Source organism: Panthera tigris, chromosome B3, assembly GCF_018350195.1.
Source record: "Panthera tigris isolate Pti1 chromosome B3, P.tigris_Pti1_mat1.1, whole genome shotgun sequence".
Lineage (NCBI taxonomy): Eukaryota > Metazoa > Chordata > Mammalia > Carnivora > Felidae > Panthera > Panthera tigris.
The window spans coordinates 50,077,804-50,095,510 of record NC_056665.1 but is presented as its reverse complement, the minus strand read 5'-3'; the positions used below and the strand labels follow the sequence as shown (position 1 = coordinate 50,095,510).

At 36.1% G+C, this 17,707-nt stretch overlaps 1 protein-coding gene across 1 annotated transcript in view; it reads left to right on the top strand.

The window, feature by feature from the left end:
• UNC13C (unc-13 homolog C) overlaps positions 1-17,707 on the top strand; it is a 569,448-nt gene that overhangs the window by 186,166 nt on the left and 365,575 nt on the right. The window contains exon 4 of the mRNA XM_042988813.1: positions 16,591-16,669. Within this exon, the coding sequence (XP_042844747.1) occupies positions 16,591-16,669 (79 nt within the window). The remainder of the gene's footprint in view (positions 1-16,590; positions 16,670-17,707) is intronic.

The window sequence follows — 17,707 nt, the reverse complement described above, 5'->3', positions numbered from 1 at the left end:
TAGAGCTGCTGAGGGAGAGAAGTAATGGACTGTGAATTAGTGATCAGGGAAACATTTCCTTAAAAGTATAATTGATAGTATAATATTATTATATCCTAGCATGTGTGATTCAGATGGAATTCCTTTAACACCTACCCTCCTTGTTGGCAATTCATCCAAAATAGTACCTGTCTTATATTTATTGTTTTTCTGAAATTAGACTTTAATTCTATTTTAAGAATTCCATAAATTTCTTAAAGTAAGACAACCATGGGATAACGTACAACCACGGCCTGACTCCTTTGGTTTGTCTGTGACTGGGTTACTTCGATGCGTATAACATGGATTTTCTTCTCTGCTTTATTTTTTTTATCCTTTGAGGTGAACAGGGTTTCAAAACCTTTCTTGGTACCACCTATCAAAGCTAGACCACTGGGCTGAATGTGTCTTTATTTAGCTAGTTTGAGTCATGTTTGTGTTTCTATTTGTATGGTACAGGGTAACTGTAAAAAAAGAATACAGAAAATATTGTCTGTAATAAGAGGGACCTGGGCTATGAAAGTCAGGCAACCACCTAATGACATTAGTCTCTGCCATCAGGGACTACTAATTTTCATTAGTGACAGGAGAGGGATTGCAAAAAATTTCAGGCTATTAAATTTGAGGCATATGTATAAAGAAAAGTATAATTAAAAGAAATCTTAGATTTCTAAGATATCAGCTTTGATAAATATAGTTACTTTGCTATTGGATATTTGATTCTATTTAATGGCATTTAAGTAAAGCACATTAAGAAGCTGGTGTCTCATTAACTTATGAATGACTGTGGTTTAGAAACTATGTATAAATCGATGCTGAGATTTTTCAGAGAGAGATGGCTAAGAAAATTAGCTTCAAATCCGGGAACATTAATACACACACACAATGTCATATTTACTACAGCTTTGAGCCACAGAAGCATGGTTTAGGAATGTAAAAACTTACACTCTAAATTAGACCCTTTGTAGCATGAATTTTAATTAAATGGAAATGTTTTCAAACAATAATGGGTGCTTAACTGTAAGAACATTTCAGGCTGAATTTTTTATTTTCTGTGTTGTAGCCTGTCATAATGTCTGAGGTTAATTTAGCTTCAGTCAATGTTTCAGAAGGAGAAGAAATGTTTCTGTTACAGGGAATTATAAGCCCTAAAAATGCTATATTGTCCACTCGATAATCAATCTGTTAAGGAAATGAGCCCTAGAAGGTACATGTTGTAATTGAGTTGTTAGAAATCAGTCCCCAATACCGGAAATTGGTCCCTCAAGCCTAACAATGAGAAAACTTTAAGGGAAATGTTTTAGCAGACGCATTTTACGTTTTAACTTCTGCAACTCATTGTAATAAAACCTACGACCATTTCATTGTTTTTGCTATGAAAAAAAAAATATTTTTAGTCACTGGAAACACAAAATGTAGCACCAGGATAGTAAATCTTTCACATCCCCTTTATCTCTTTAAAAACTTAAAAATGGCATTAGCTTAAAAAAAATAATGTAATGATAAAAAATGAGGTAGTCAGCACTTCTAAAACCGTGTGTCAAAGGAACAAGGGCTGGAAAGAAAGAGCCTGCCTAAAGTGTTAAAGAGCATTATGGAGCGTTAAGAGGTCAAATGCCTAGGAAAGGAGAAAGTAATTTAGTGGAATACAAAGGCTCTCCTTCACAAGGAGGCCATTTGCTCTTTAAAATATTATAGCAGTTTCAATTGGGAATTCTACCAGAGTTCATAAAGTGGAATGAGGGGGGTTGAAAAACAAAGTAGTGAAGCCACCTCTGTCAAGACCCTCATTAAGGAATCCATTAAAGAACCGAGGATTACTTCAACAATCTTTTTAGACCACCTCTCTGTCCCCTTTATCCCTCCTCTAATAAATACATCTTGAACAACACTGCCAAACTGGTCTTACAACATGGCTTTCATCATGTTAGACCCATGGCCATGTACTACAGGAAGATGGAAGCAGCTGTTTTGTTCAAGGTGAACGGAAGATGGGAGAAAATGGAGATGGGGAAATAGGTGATTACAGAGTCAGTGAGAAGAATTCTTGGCCTAATGATAAGATATACAGCAAGATTGTGATGATCCATATATAAAGGAAGATGCAAAAGAGAAGACAATGTGAGCTATAAAAGAGAGAACAAGACAGAGACCAGAAAGAAAACGGACAAAGTTTGGTGTCTTCTGGATATTAGAAGCAAAGAAGAAGGGAGGGCTGCAGTGATTGTCTGGATCTCCAAGTATTTCCAGCTTGCTGCCGGTCATCTGGGTATCTTGTACAAGTGTTTACATTCTTTGCAGCTTGCTTTCCACATCCCTAAAATACAAGAATGGGGGAGGAGGTCATTTCTTAGCCTGCTTGAGTTTTACAATCTGGATTAGCTATTATTTAGGATGGTAAACCTCTGCGATTCGCCAAATAGTGATATTATAAATAACAGTGAAATCAAAAAAGAGACATGCAAAAGGAAATTTGCAGGCAGAATAATTGTTTCTAAAATGGCTGTCTTGGCTTAAAAGTGCTGACAGGTTTGTGGAAATAACGAGAACATTTAAGAACTATTTGTTGATACCTACTGCCTGGAGTGATCCAGGCACTCAGCAGAACAAACGTGCTTCTTGCCTGCTTCAGTGGAATTACTGCGGATACAAATTTACTGCATGAACTAGAGAAAGAGCAAAAGAGACAAAGCAAGCCGGAGAACGTATTTAAAAATGGTCGGCAAGTCAAGATGCCAGTACACTATTATTAACACGTTCTTATTATTAATGTATTAATACATTAATATTATTAATACATGCCAGAATAAGCAAGAGATGGAAGATAGGAATATTCTATGCCCTATTTAAGTCTCATTTTCCTCTTCAGATGTTAGCAGCATTGTGCAAGTGTACATAATTTTATATCTTTGTCGTACAACCATGCCCTCTAAACTCAAGCCAATTATTTCATCTCTTGCTCAACCAAAGAATTAGTGATCCCTCAAGGTAAGAGGAAATATGCTTACAGTGGTCTTACTGAGAGAGAGCATGTTGGTGTCTAACATAGTTCCTTCCAAAGAGTCCATCAGTGGTAGTTTAGAGGACTATAAGTGATTTCCAATAACGACAAACATTGTACTTTATGGCCACAGTTAAGAGAATCCAGGAGGTAAAGAAGAGACGGAGGAGTCTGGAATGATTAGTACTGAGGAGGAGCTTAATGCTTTGAATTTTATTTCCCTTTTGAGACAAGGCTTGGAAAATTGAGAAGATAAAAGCAGTGTTTTTCAGAGATTAGAGTTAAGAGAAAAAAAAAAATGAACTTGGTTGGGCTATCTCTGAGACCCTTGTCTGACAGGAAGTTAAATAGCTGGGACCAGGATTGTAGATAAGTGTGAGATAAGGAATAATCTCACTCAACATGTATCATTGTCAAAGCTGGGGTGTTAAACAAAAATGGGAGAAGCAGAAGAATGAAGTCTAGACCAAGACTGAGTCAGAAGAGAGAGTTAATAGAGCTCAGAGTACAGCATAGACTATAACCACTACTTGGGCTTTCTGCCCTTCTTTTTCTTGCATTCTTCAAGTAGAGAGCTACCTACAACTTCCTGTCTGCCAGGAACAGTGGTACTAATCTATGCTTTAGTTTGGAGGAATATCAATAGCCCTAGGGCAGCAGTGAGGCGGCACCTATTTGATCTACTTCAATAACATTCCTGCCTACAGAAGTCTATAATAAATTAATTACTACCAGTAATGTATAATCTACTCATATATATCATCTCAATGCTCCCAACACTGCTACAAGGAGGGTAATTATTCCATTTTCTGTATGAGATCACTGAGATTCATGTAAGTTAAAAAATAATTACTGGTCTAGTAACGAGGCTCTTATCTTCCTGTGACAAAAACCTTGCCTTCAAACTCACTTCATTGTAAGATCATTGACTTTCTCCCTGGTCCTCAGGCTTTGCTCTTGCTCTTTCCAGGAGTTATTTCAAAGATAAGAATCTTACTTTTTAAAACCGAGACTATGGTTAATTTAATATCTAATCTCTTTGTTGTCAAGACCTATTCACTTGAACCTCTACTTTTTATTTTTCCCTGTTACATGCCAGAGTTGGCTCTAGAGAGGTAGATACAAGTGAGATTTGTCATTTTTTGAAACATGTATTCTAGTGGGTACGTCTGTATAAACAACCAAACAATGTAGTTATACAGGGGTTATGACAGAAGACTTAGAACAACTGTTCTCAAAAGTGTTTCTGCTTGACCCTTATCTTTATAGCAGCGTTATTTACAATAGTTAAATTACGGAAGCAGCCAGAGTAGCCACTGATAGATGAATGGATAAGGAAAATGTGAGATAGATACATATATGTGTGTGTGTATGTATATACACAGGTGTATACACACACCACAATGGGATATTATCCAAGCATAAAAAGGAATGAAATCTTGCCATTTGCAACAACATAGATGGAGCTAGAGAATATAATGCTAAGCCAAATAAGCCAGGCATAGAAAGACAAATACCATATGAATTCACTCATATGTGGAATTTAAGAAACAAATCAAGTAAGCAAGGTGGGGGAGAAAAGACACAAGCCAAAAAAAACCCCCAAAAAACCCCACAAAAACCAGACTCCTAACTATAGAGAACAAACCAGTGGCTACCAAAAGGGAGGTGGGGGTGGGTGGGTGAAATAGATGAAGGGGATTAAGAGTACCCTTATCTTGATGGCACTGAATAATAGATGGAACTTGAAATTCTATATTGTACATCTGAAACTAATATAACACTGTATGTTAACTGTACTGGAATTAAAATTTAAAAAATGTTTTTCTGCTCCAGTTCAACCAAAAAGTAGGCTGTTCTCTATTAGCAACAAATATTTATTTACCTTTGAACCCACACAACTGCCGATAAGCCCATCTTTGAAGCCAGGAGTCATGATTTTCCCCTCTCCTCTCCTACTCACTGCCCAGCCCCTCCCACTGAGAATCTCTGATGTTGAGGTTACAGAGAAGTGCAATTGTTTGAGATGCGGAGGAGGTAGGTACCTTCAAAGTCCATGAGTGTTAGGTTCAAATTTCATTTGGGAGGTAGATAAGTGTGAGCCTATGCCACTCAGCAAGGAGGCCAGTACCAGTAGAGGAAGTACTGGAGTGAAAATAGATGAGTGGGGAAATAGTGTGTTGACCCTGGGGATCTATAAAGGAGTTCAGGATGGCCGGAACAAGAAGGTAGAGGGAAAAGTCAAAGAAGATGAGACCAGAGGGACAATCATACCTTACTGGGATATAAAGACATTCGTTCTATATCTTGTATCCAATAAGTGATATTGAATATGAAAACTGTATCTTTGTATTAATAGTCTAGAAAAAAAAACTTGGCAATGTAAAAAATGGGCTGGATAACAAACAAACAAAGAAAAACAATGAAAAGATGAGCTAAAATAGTAAGACCTGGAGTAGAACACTATCAGTATGGGCGTTCAGGAGGGAGATGCCAAAAATACCATATTTTATCAAATCTACATGTTTTTAATTTTATTTTATATACGTGTGTGTGTAAGTTTGTTTGTTGGTTTATTTATTTATTTTGAGAGGGGGCAGAGTGAGAGAGAGAAACTCATGCAGACTCTGTGCTGTCAATACAGAGCCCATCGTGGGGCTTGAACCCACAAACTGTGAGATCATGACCTGAACTGAAATCAACAGTTGGGCACTCAATTGAGTCACCCAGACGCCCCTACAACATCTGTTTTTACACATTATAACAAACCAAGATGCATTTAACTAATGGTGTCTTGCAGTCATTGGTAAGTTAGCAGCAATTATAAGAATTTTACTGTCTATACATTTATATATCTAGTAAAAGTGCTCTGCGGAAGTGTAATTTTATTGTTATTGCTAACGGTATGAGCTGGACATTTGCAATTTCTTAATGTTTTAGTTGAGAAAAATTAGGATGATTTAAGGAAGGATAGGATGATGATTTGAAGCTTTGGGTGAGGTTGAGAGCCCACCAACATCACTGTCTGCAGAAGAGCTGCCCACTTCTTGAAACAAGAGAGACAATAATGAAGCGCTATTTTATATAATGCCACATCCCCATTGCTCTTGATAGCTTAAAAGACAATAATTTGGAAAAAGTCCAAGACATTGATCATTCTGAGTTGAAGAGTAATTCTCAAAAGCTGGACTCTGAATGAGAAACTTAAGGAATAACAATTCACTTTGTTTATATTTTTCTTTTCAGATATAGAAAAATATGATACATGACAAACCTGTGTCATTGATGAAGTTGGTTTAAGAGGGCCCTTAATGTTATTTAAAATTTTTTAAAATGCTTATTTACTTTTGGGAGAAGAAAGAGAGAGGGAGAGGGAGGGAGGCGTGAGCAGGGGAGGGGCAGAGAGAGGGAGACACAGAATCTGAAGCAGATTCCAGGCTCCAGTCAGCACAGAGCCCAAAGCGGCTCGAAACCACAAACTGTGCGTTCATGACCACCCAGGTGCCGCAAGAAGGCCCTTTAAATAAACGCACAATTTAAATTCTACTTGCTAAGAAAGCATATCAGAGATTAATTTGATTTTTCCCCTAATATATAAATATATAATGCTGTATCTTATAACAGGTGGTGTGTTAATTATGATGAAATATAGAATCAAAATATCTTTAGGAATGGTGATTAATTGGATATGGAGAGTGAATCATCCCATTACACAGACAAATGTCATTCAGTGTTGACAATAATAAAAATAAAAAGGTGAAAAAAGAGGAAGGGAAAATATCCTGAATAACATATTCTAATAAGCAGCAGTTGAATAATTAAAGTTGATAATGATCATCTGGAAAATTGTGTTAAAATGTATGTAAAATATAAAATATTAAGCAAATGAAAATGATTATTGTATGTTTACCATTAAGTAACTAAATACAAAGAGTTGTTTTTAAAAGTCTGTAAGAGAATACGGCTATATTATAGGAGAGGGATTTAGAATGATTCATTATTAATCTTTTACATTGCCTTAGTGTTGCATAACGCTAAAAAAGATTAATTATACAGCCCTGCCCAATAATTGTCTTGGAAACATAGAAAAAAACAGAAGCACTGTGATCTGTTTTTTGTTGTTGTTTTCTTTTTTAGGCTTATAGTCTTCAATTAATTTAACAACTCCTTGTCATATAAATAGAGTCTACTAATTTTATGATTTCTAATGGAAATTATCCAGCCCGTGAATATTACCAATTAATCCTCAACCACCCACTTGTGGAAACAGCACACCTTTATCTCATAATCAGAAAGTACTACCTTTGGTAAAACTGCTTGGTAGTTTCCACAGGATAGCCTCTTGGTACCTTCTCTGAGATTTTTTCCAATCTATATACATTTAGTATGTTATCAGATCGATTCTGGGATAAGATAATAATATATATGAAAATCAGCTTTCAGTGGTGCCTGGGTGATTCGGTTAAGTGTCTGACTTCGGCTCAGGTCATGATCTCGCAGTCATGAGTTTGAGCCCCGCGTCGGGCTCTGTGCTGACAGCTCAGAGCCTGGAGCTTGTTTTGGATGCTGTGTCTCCCCATCTCTCTGTCCCTCCCATGCTCATGCTGTCTCTCGCCGTTTCTCAATAATAAATAAACGTTAAAAATTTTTAAATAAGCTTTCACGTCTTTAATCTTAGATATCACATTCTTTAACAATTTCAGGATGTATATCCTTTAGATAATGTGTATTGGTTTGTTCTGTAACAAGATGATTAACTGAATCTGAGTCAACACAGACAGCAATATAATTTCATACCTCAGATTTTATTAAACTCTGTAAATTCCCTTTATTTAAGAAGTTTTTTAATGTTCATTTCTTTTGAGAAAGAAAGTAAGAGACTGAGGAGAAGTAGGGGCAGAGAGACAGAGAGAGAGGGAGAGAGAGAATTCCAAGCAGGCTCCACATTGTCAGTGCAAAACTGGATATAAGGCTCCATCCAATGAACCATGAGATCATGACCTGAGCCAAAATCAAGAGGTGGTTTCTCAACCAACTGAGCCACCCAGGCACCCCAGTAAATTCCTTTTATAGTAATGCAAAGAACTAAGAAGTAAAATTATGAAAAATAATGACTATGTAGTGTAGAACAAATATTGAATCAAATATAGAAGACACCATAATTTATGGAATTTTATCCATTTTATAAATTTTATGTGATGATTGACTTTCCACATATTTCCTTAGGTCTCATGTTTTCATCTCATTTGTAATGCCTGTAGTCTAAAAGCCTCCTTTTTTCCTGGAGAGAACTCTTGAATGGCTGAAGAGGGGCTGTTTGGGTGGATTGGGACTATTTTATACACTGATACAGGATTTCTGATCTAAAGATAATACTGTCTTGGAATACACTTAAAGTGTTTCAAATAATAGTAAGAACTCTAGATCAATTGGGATAGACTTCTTACATCTTCCAAAAAAAAAAGAAAAATGTGTGTGTATAAAGAACATGGGGTTTGAGGTAAGAGTCCTTCACTGGAAAACAAGCTCTGCCATAGACTTGTAGGCCTGGATAAGTTGCTTAACTTTAGTTTCATTAAAAGTAAAGTAGGGTTATTTGTAAGCCTCAGTTCATATTATTGTTGTAAATATGCAATAATCCAATCATATGAACAGTGGAATATGATAAGCCCTTGAGCTTGTGTTCAAATCCAATCACTGCTATCTATGACTTAGTGATTTTGGGAATAATTCTAAACAATTCTGTGCATTGATTTCCTCATTTATAATATTATGGAAATAATTGTACCTATACTTCATTGGATTTTTTGAGAATAAAATGTAATATATGTCAAGGTTGGCTGTAAGTATTAGCATTATACCTGGCTGCTGGTAAACACAACATAAATATTAACTCTTGTTAGCTAGTTTGCTGGCAATGGTTAGCAATAGCTTAATCAAATCAGCTGTACCAAAAAGGACTGAAATTAGACTGCTGCTTCCCTAGAATCAGATAGCACCTTCAGAGTTTCTTGTCTGCTGTTGCCTGTTTTGATGGTTCTCCCTGACCTCTTCATCATTGAGCCTAGCTAGTTTCTTACAGATTTTAACTGGTATCCTTGAACTTGACTTCTTGCCTGGAAAGTCAGTGATTTCTTTATCTACATATAATTCCAGTCTTCACCATTTTTCGTTTTAATCTCTCCCAGATCTCTCTATTGGGAAAATACTTATTTTTTTATTTTTATTTTTTAATTTAAATTTAACATATGTTGCAATATTGGTTTCAGGAGTAAAATTCAGTGATTCATTCACTTAAATAAAATACCCAGTGGTCACCATAACAAGTGCCCTCCTTAGTATTTATCACCCATCTAGCCCATCTCCCCACCCCCCTTCCTCCATCAACCCATAGTTCTTTAAGAGTGTCTTGTGGTTTGTTTCCTTCTCTTCTGTCCTTCCTGCCACTTCCCATATGTCCATTCATTTTGTTTGTTAAATTCCACATATGAGTGAAATCAAATGGTATTTGTCTTTCTCTGATTGACCTATTTTGCTTAGCATAATACAGTGTAGTTCCATCCACATCATGGCAAATGGCTAGATTCCATTCTTTTCGGTGGCTAGTATTCCACTGTGTGTGTGTGTGTGTGTGTGTGTGTGTGTATGCATATGTGTATGTATGTGTGTGTATATATATATATAAATATATATATGTATGTGTATATATGTACATGTATGTGTAGGATAAAGAATATATACATATGTACGCACACCCACATACATTACATATTCTTTATCCATTCATCAGTTGATGGATATTTGGGTACTGTCCATAGCTTGGCTGTTATTGATAATGCTGCTATAAACATTGGGACACTGTACCTCCTTGAATATGTATTTTTGTATCCTTTGGGAAAATACCTGATAGTGCAGTTGCTGGATTGCAGGGTTGTTCTATTTTTAGTTTTTTTTTTTTTAAATTTTTTTGAATGTTTTATTTATTTTTGAGACAGAGACAGAGCATGAACAGGGGAGGGTCAGAGAGAGAGGGAGACACAGAATCCGAAGCAGGCTCCAGGCTCTGAGCTGTCAGCACACAGCCCAACGTGGGGCTCGAACTCACGGACCGTAAGATCATGACCTGAGCCGAAGTCGGACGCTCAACCAACTGAGCCACCCAGGCGCCCCACCACCAACCTCTATTTTTAGTTTCTTGAAGAACTTCCATAGTGGTCTCCAGAGTAGCTAGCTGCACCAGTTTGCATTTTCTCCAACAGTGCAAGAGGTTTCTCCACTCCTGCCCTGCATCCTTGCCAAAACCTATTGTTTCTTGTATTGTTAATTTTAGGCATTCTGACAGGTATGAGGTGGTATCTCTTTGTGGTTTTGATTTCTCTTTCCCTGATGATGAATGACGTTGAGCATCTTTTCATGTGCCTCTAAGCCATCTGGATGTCTTCTTTGGCAAAGTGTCTATTCATGTCTTCTGTCATTGTTTCACTGGATTATTTGGTTTTGGGGTGTTGGGTTTGATAAGTTCTTTATAAATTTTGGATACTAACCCTTTATCAGATGTGTTACTTGCAAAAATCTTCTCCCATTCTGTAAGCCACCTTTTAGTGTTGTTGGTTATTTCCTCCACTGTGCAGCAGGTTTTTATCTAGATGAAGTCCCATTAGTTCTTGTTTGCTTTTGTTCCCCTTGCCTTTGGTGATGTGTCTAGTAAGAAGTTGTGGCTCTGAAGTCAAAAAGGTTGCTACCTGTGTTCTCTAGGATTTTGATGGTTTCCTGTCTCACATTTAGGTCTTTCATCCATTTTGAATTTAATCTTGTGTATGGTGTTAGAAAGTGGTCCAGTTTTATTCTGCTTGTCACCGTCCAGTTTTCCCAACATCATTTGTTGAAGAGACTGTCTTTTTTCCATTGGATATTCTTTCCTGATTTGTTGAAGATGAGGTAACCCTATAGTTCTGGGCCCATTTCTGGGTTTTCCATTCTGTTCGATTGTTCTATGTGTCTCTTTTCATGCCAGTGTCACACTGTCTTGATGACCAAAGCTTTGTAATACAGCTTGAAATCTGGAATCATGATGCCTCCAGTTTTGTCTTTTTCAAGATTGCTTTGGCTTTTTGGGGCCTTTTGTGGTTACAAAAAAACTTTAGGACTGTTTATTCTAGCTCTGTGAAAAATGCTGGTGGCATTTTGATAGGGATTGCATTAAATGTGTAGGTTGCTTTGGGTAGCATAGATATTTTAACAATGTTTGTTCTTCTAATCCATAGGCAGGGAATGCTTTTCCATTTCTTTGTGTCCTCTTCAATTTCTTCCATAAGCATTCTATAATTTTCAAACTATAGATGTTTTACCTCTTTAGTTAGGTTTATTCTTAACCAGGAAATCTCAACAAGGAAATCTCAACAAGGAAAAAATGACTTCTAATGACAAACTGGACTAGATGGACTTAACAGATAGATTCAGAATATTTCATCTTGAAGCAGCAGAATACACATTCTTCTCAAGTGCACATGGAGCATTCTCCAGAACTGATCACATACTGGGTCAGAAATCAGCCCTCAACAAGTACAAAGAGATCAAGATCATACCATGCATATTTTCAGAACACAACAGTATGAAACTTGAAGTCAACCACAATGAAAAGTTTGGAAAGCCCTCAAATACGTGGAGGTTAAAGGACATCCTAATAAAGAATGAATGGGTTAACCAGGAAATTAAAGAAGAGATTTTAAAATATATGGAAGCAAATGAAAATGGAAACATGACAATTCAAAGCTTTGGGTTGCAGCAAACGTGATCCTAAGAGGCAAGTGTATTGCAATTCAGGCCCAACTCAAGAAGCAGGAAGGGTCCCAAATACGCAACCTAAGCTTATACCTAAAGGAGCTAGAAAAGGAGCAAGCCTGCAGAAGAAGGGAAATTATAGAGATTAGAGTAAAAATAAATAATACAGACACAACAACAACAAAAACAGTAGAACAGATCAATGAAACTAAGAATTGGCTTTTTGACAGAATTAACAAAATTGATAAACCTCTAGCCAGACTTATCAAAAAGAAAAGAGAAAGGATCCAAATAGTTAAAATCATGAATGAGACAGGAGAGATCATGACCAACACCACAGAAATACAAACACAAGAGAATACCAAGAAAACCTATATGCCAACAAATGGGGCAATCTGGAAGAGATGGACAAATTTCTAGAAACTCACAAAGTAACAAAACTGAAACAGGATGAAAAATGGAAAATTTACACACACCCGTAACCAGCAAAGACATTGAATCAGTAATCAAAAATCTACCAAGAAACCAGAGTCCTGGGCCAGATGGCTTCCTAGGGGAATTCTACTAGACATTTAAAGAAGAGTTAATACCTATTCTCAAATTGTTCCAAAATATAGAAGTAGAAGAAAACTTCCAAACTAATTTTACAAAACCAGCATTACCTTGATTCCAAAACCAGACAAAGACTCCACTCAAAAGGAGAATTAAACTTGGGCTCCTGGGTAGCTCAGTTGGTTAAGTGACCGACTTTGGCTCAGGTCATAATCTCCCCACTTGTGAGTTTGAGCCTGCTTTGAATTCTGTGAATTCTTTGAATTCTCTCTCTTCCCCTTCCCTGCTCACATTCTGTCTCGCTCTCAAAAATAATACATAAACATTAAAAAGATTTTTTTAAAAAACAGAATTACAGGCCAATGTCCTTGATGAACATGGATGCAAAAATTCTCAACAAGATTTTAGTAAATCAAATCCAGTAGTACATTAAAAGAATTATTCACCATGATCAAGTGGGATATATTCCTGGGCTGCAGGTGTGGTTCAGTATTCACAAATCAATCAATGTGAGAGACCACATTAATAAAATGATAAGAACCATATGATCTTGCAGAAAAGGCTTTTGACAAAATACAGCATCCATTCTTGATTAAAAACCCTCAACAAAGTAGGGATAGCTGGAACATACCTCAACATCATAAAGGCCGTATATGAAAGACCCACAGCTAACATCATCCTCAATGGGGAAAAACCAGGAGCCTTTTCTTCATGGTCAGGAAAAGACAAGAAATTCCACTCTAACAATTACTATTTAACATAGTACTGGAAGTCTTAGCGTCAGCAATCAGACAGCAAAAAGAAATAAAAGGCATCCAAATCAGCAAGGAAGAAGTCAAACTTTCACTATTGGCAGATGACATGACACTCCATAGAAAATCTAAAAGACTCCACCAAAAAATTGTTAAGAGATAATACATGAACTCAGCAAAGTCGCAGGACATAAAATCAATGTGCAGAAATCTGTTGCATTTCTATATACCAATAATGCAGCAGAAAAAGAAATCAGGGAATCAATCCCATTTGTAATTGCACCAAAACAATAAGGAACACTTTTAATAAATATCACAAAGGTGCCTGGGTGGGTCATTTGCTTAATTGTTCCTTGATTTCAGCTCACGTCGTGATATCATGGTCTTGAGATTGAGCCCCATGTTGGGCTCTGGGCCGGGTGTGGAGCCTGCTTAAGATTCTTTCTCTCTTCCTCTCTCCCCTGCTTGCTCTCTCTCTTTCTCTCAAAAATAAATAAATAAAATAAATATTTCAAAAATATCTTACATTTTTATAGAGCTTTACAGTATTTACCAAACACTTATCCACTCTTGAAGTAAGGCCATTAGGGAAACTTCTTCTTTTTCTTCTTTTTTTTAATACTCAGATTTACAATAAAAGTTTTATTATTACTTGATGAATAACCCATTGAAAGTTTATGTTTATGCAAACATCGTACAGTAATAATGAAAATGTAAAACTCTAAGGGAGTACAACGTGATTGTGAGCATTTTTTTAAAACGGTAAAGATTAAGAGAAAATTTCTATTGCAATTACAAATTTTACAAATTTCAAAATATGAATTTAATGAAACTAAACTCAAGGCAGATAGAAATTTTGGATTCATGTCTGTAACTTGGGCTCATTATTCCATAATGCTCAGGTTTGGCCTGGGTCCTTGGCTGTCTCTGTTATAATGAGACAAGCAAAGGAGTGAAATTTAAGACCCAAGAAAATATGTATGTGACACTGATTCTTGAACTTGTGAGTATATACGTTTGCCCAAAATTCTAGGTGCTCTTGGGAATTTGAATTAAGTTCTATGAGCAGGAAAACATAAATCATTAGTGTAAGAAACCACACAACCCATGTATATATTACACTTTGTAGTTTATAAATCACTTTCTCAAGCATTGTCACAATTGAATGTGTTTCTTTAAATAGTTATTTAAGTCACATTATTTATCAGTCAAAACATTTCAAAACATTCAGAGGCAGCTAGTTAGTGTGATTGCTATGTAGTGTGATGGCAAGACATTTATTAATTATACTTTATGTCACTATTAATTCTCTTCACAGGAGGTAGAAAATAGAAACCACTAGGAATCCAAGCCTTAGATTGGAGCAAACGAAACTCAAAAGATCCTTCTAGAAACACACCTATATACCTTTTTCCCATAAATGTGGTATTTGGGATGTGTCAGAATCAAGAATGAACTAGCAGTGAGAGGGGAAGAATATGGAAAGAGAATAGGAGGGAAGTGAAAAGTTACACTGATGGAGGAGTTGGTTCACTTTCTGAAGACAGGTGTTGAGAAGGAAAAAAAAAGATTTAATTGCCCTTTTCCCTTGCTTGATACTGCCATTTCTTGCAGTCCATAAGAGCATGCTGCCAATGATTTGTGTGTGTGTGTGTGTGTGTGTGTGTGTGTGTGTGTGTGTGTGATCCTCATCTTGGTTTTTGACTGGAGTTGTGCCATTGGCCTAGAGAGTATCAATTGGCATTGTTCTGGGTAATGATGGAAACTGTATGAACTCTTTTCTCATACAGTCATTGCTGAACAGGCTCTCAAATGTCATTTTCCCCACATGTACTATCTTCCCTCCTATCGCTTCTCCTTTTCCTTTTCATTCATGTGTGTTGATCTCTGCCCTGCTATTATCCTTTTCCTGTATTCTATGATCTAAACAAAAACTTTTAGTTGAAATTCATGAACTTAAATATAATTTGCTCAGAATTGACAGACTTCTTCCTCATGTGCAGTGGTATTAATATTCACATTTATTACCGAATAAACATATAAGTTATGACCTTGCTATTTATTGACATTCTATCTTTATTAACATTTTCTTTTAGTACTATTTCACATAACGAGTTGTGTGATAACTTAGTGAATTATTCAAGATCATCAAGCTAGTGATTGATACAACTAGAAGTGTTGGAGTTAAGACCACGGCTACTATAAAAAAAATCCAGTAAGGCAAAATTTTCCCTTCATTAAGCTAAGAGCAAAGAGGCCATCTCTGTGTCAGTGAAAACAGGGCTGTGAGATGCTGATAATCTATTATCAGCTTTTGTGGCCTGTTCAGTGGCAGAGGTGCGTAGCTAACACCCTTGCCTTTGAATTGTGTGTGCCTGGTGGAAAAGGTGATTCTAATAAGCTGGAGTTTAGCAAGAGTTTTATAGGTCAGGTGAGCATAAGGGAAGCTCTCCTCAGTGACTTGAGCACATTTGTGGTTGTATAAAATCACTAGCTTAGATGCAACAAAAACAATTCAATGCATTCCATTATTTCAATAAAGATGAATATATTTCAAGAATATTTTTAATTGCAAACATGGTAACGCTTATTATGGAACATTGACTCTTACCAAATTTATAACAGTGAGAATCTTTGCTTTTTCTTTGACCCAGTATCACTCCACAGAAGTAACTCTGGCTATCAATTTAATGAATATCTTTCTAGGTATTTTTCTGTGTATATATAAGCACATGTAGTACAGTATCATACTAAACTTACTAAAATGCAAACTTGCTTTTTTCACATAACATGATTTTTTTCATTTATACACATATGTATTTAACTCGTTTACTTTATTGTGTTCTCATTGGATAGATAATATAATTCATTCCATAAGTATGTAGGTTACCTAGCTTGTATTGCTATTACAAAAAGAAATGGTGCAGTGAATATCCTTGGATAACAAATTAATTTCTTGTTGTATTTTTCTGTGCGGTAGATTCCAAAAAAGGAAAAATTCTGATATAAGGGTTGTTACAAATACTCTAAATGCAACTATGGCTCTTTGAGATACCAGTTTGGAGTTTCATCTGTGAAGATGAAACACATCAAAAAAGAATGTTATTTTTTACAAATACAGGTATTTCTTATATCGTTGCAGACAAAAGTTGCAGCAAAATGGTTTGCTTCTATGTCTTCCCAGAAATACAAAGTTACGTGTAACTAACAATTTTTATTATCTTCCTTGTGATGCTGACAGAAAACCAAGGTGTCAACCAAGCCAGGCTAAAGTTTCAATGTATGGAACTATCCAAGAATACAAGTGATCACTTTGGTAGCTAGAGTCTCCTTTTCACTGGGTGAGGGTGAGGTCTTAAGAGGCTTGGATTTTTCCTATTTTGTGAACCAGTTGAAAATCATGGTATACATTTAATCTTTTTTACAGCCTTTTTCTTAAAGGAAGTCCTTATCCCATTGAAATCATTCCTCTTTCTCCTCTTTCAGGGCTGGGCGAGGGCTTTATGGTATTGACAGTATGCCAGATCTCCGTAGGAAGAAAACTTTGCCCATTGTACGAGATGTGGTAAGGAACTCCTGTTTCATTCTCTTCAGTTGTATGTGTTGCCTTTTTCTTTATCATTAAGTGCCATGCCTATCTGTATTTCATAGAATAATACATATAAGAAGTTGGATTCTACCAAGTGTTGCATTTATCATTTCTTTAAAATCTATTAAATAAATGAAATAATTCTAACCTTTTGACAGCGTTTTTTTTTAAGCCTTCTTTCTTTTTCTCCAACATGGGGCTTGAACTCCTGGCCTTGAGATCAAGAGTTGTATGTTCTACTGACAGAGACAGCCATGTACCCCTTGGCCCCTTTTTTATTGGTTAAAATTACAAACCAGTTTAAAATGGCATAACAATTGGGCAAATAGAAGTCACAGGGCATGCTAATTGAGCTGCTGCAACTGGGCTTTGATAAGTGCAATGTTGCAAAGGACCACAAGTTTAATGCACACTTGGAGGCTTGTTTTGGACTTCCTCATCTTATGTCACTGGATTCTACTACTTTATAAAGCAGCAGATACTATTAACCAATTCTTTATTTAATTAAGATCAAATTTAATCACATTAATAAGTGATTCCACTCTCTGAAGAAAATTACAACTCTCAAGTCATTAAAACCTCATTAAACCTAAACATAACTCTGAATAACTCAAGCTCTCCTATAACAAAATATGCACAGGACCACCTAAAGATGCAAAGGATTGATAATGGTCCACATTAGACTATTAAAAACAAATAGCTTAACTGCCAGAAAACAAAGTGTTTTGTTCTATCATCAAAATTGTCTCCACAGTTTCCTGGAGGCAAATTCTTAACAGTTTATGACATGAAAATATGTTCTATCCCAGAGAAATAGAAATTTCCCTTTAAGCGGCAATTTATACTATTTCTTATATCAGTAATTTTTAATTTTGCTATGAAAACCTTCATCTGAAAACCATCACTTGTGTTTGAAATTAGGAAAGATAAAATCTTGATTGGAAAGATCTTCTACTGTGTCTCTGTAGCCCAGATTTCTGCCATTGTAGTGTGGATATTATTTTAAAGTGTTCA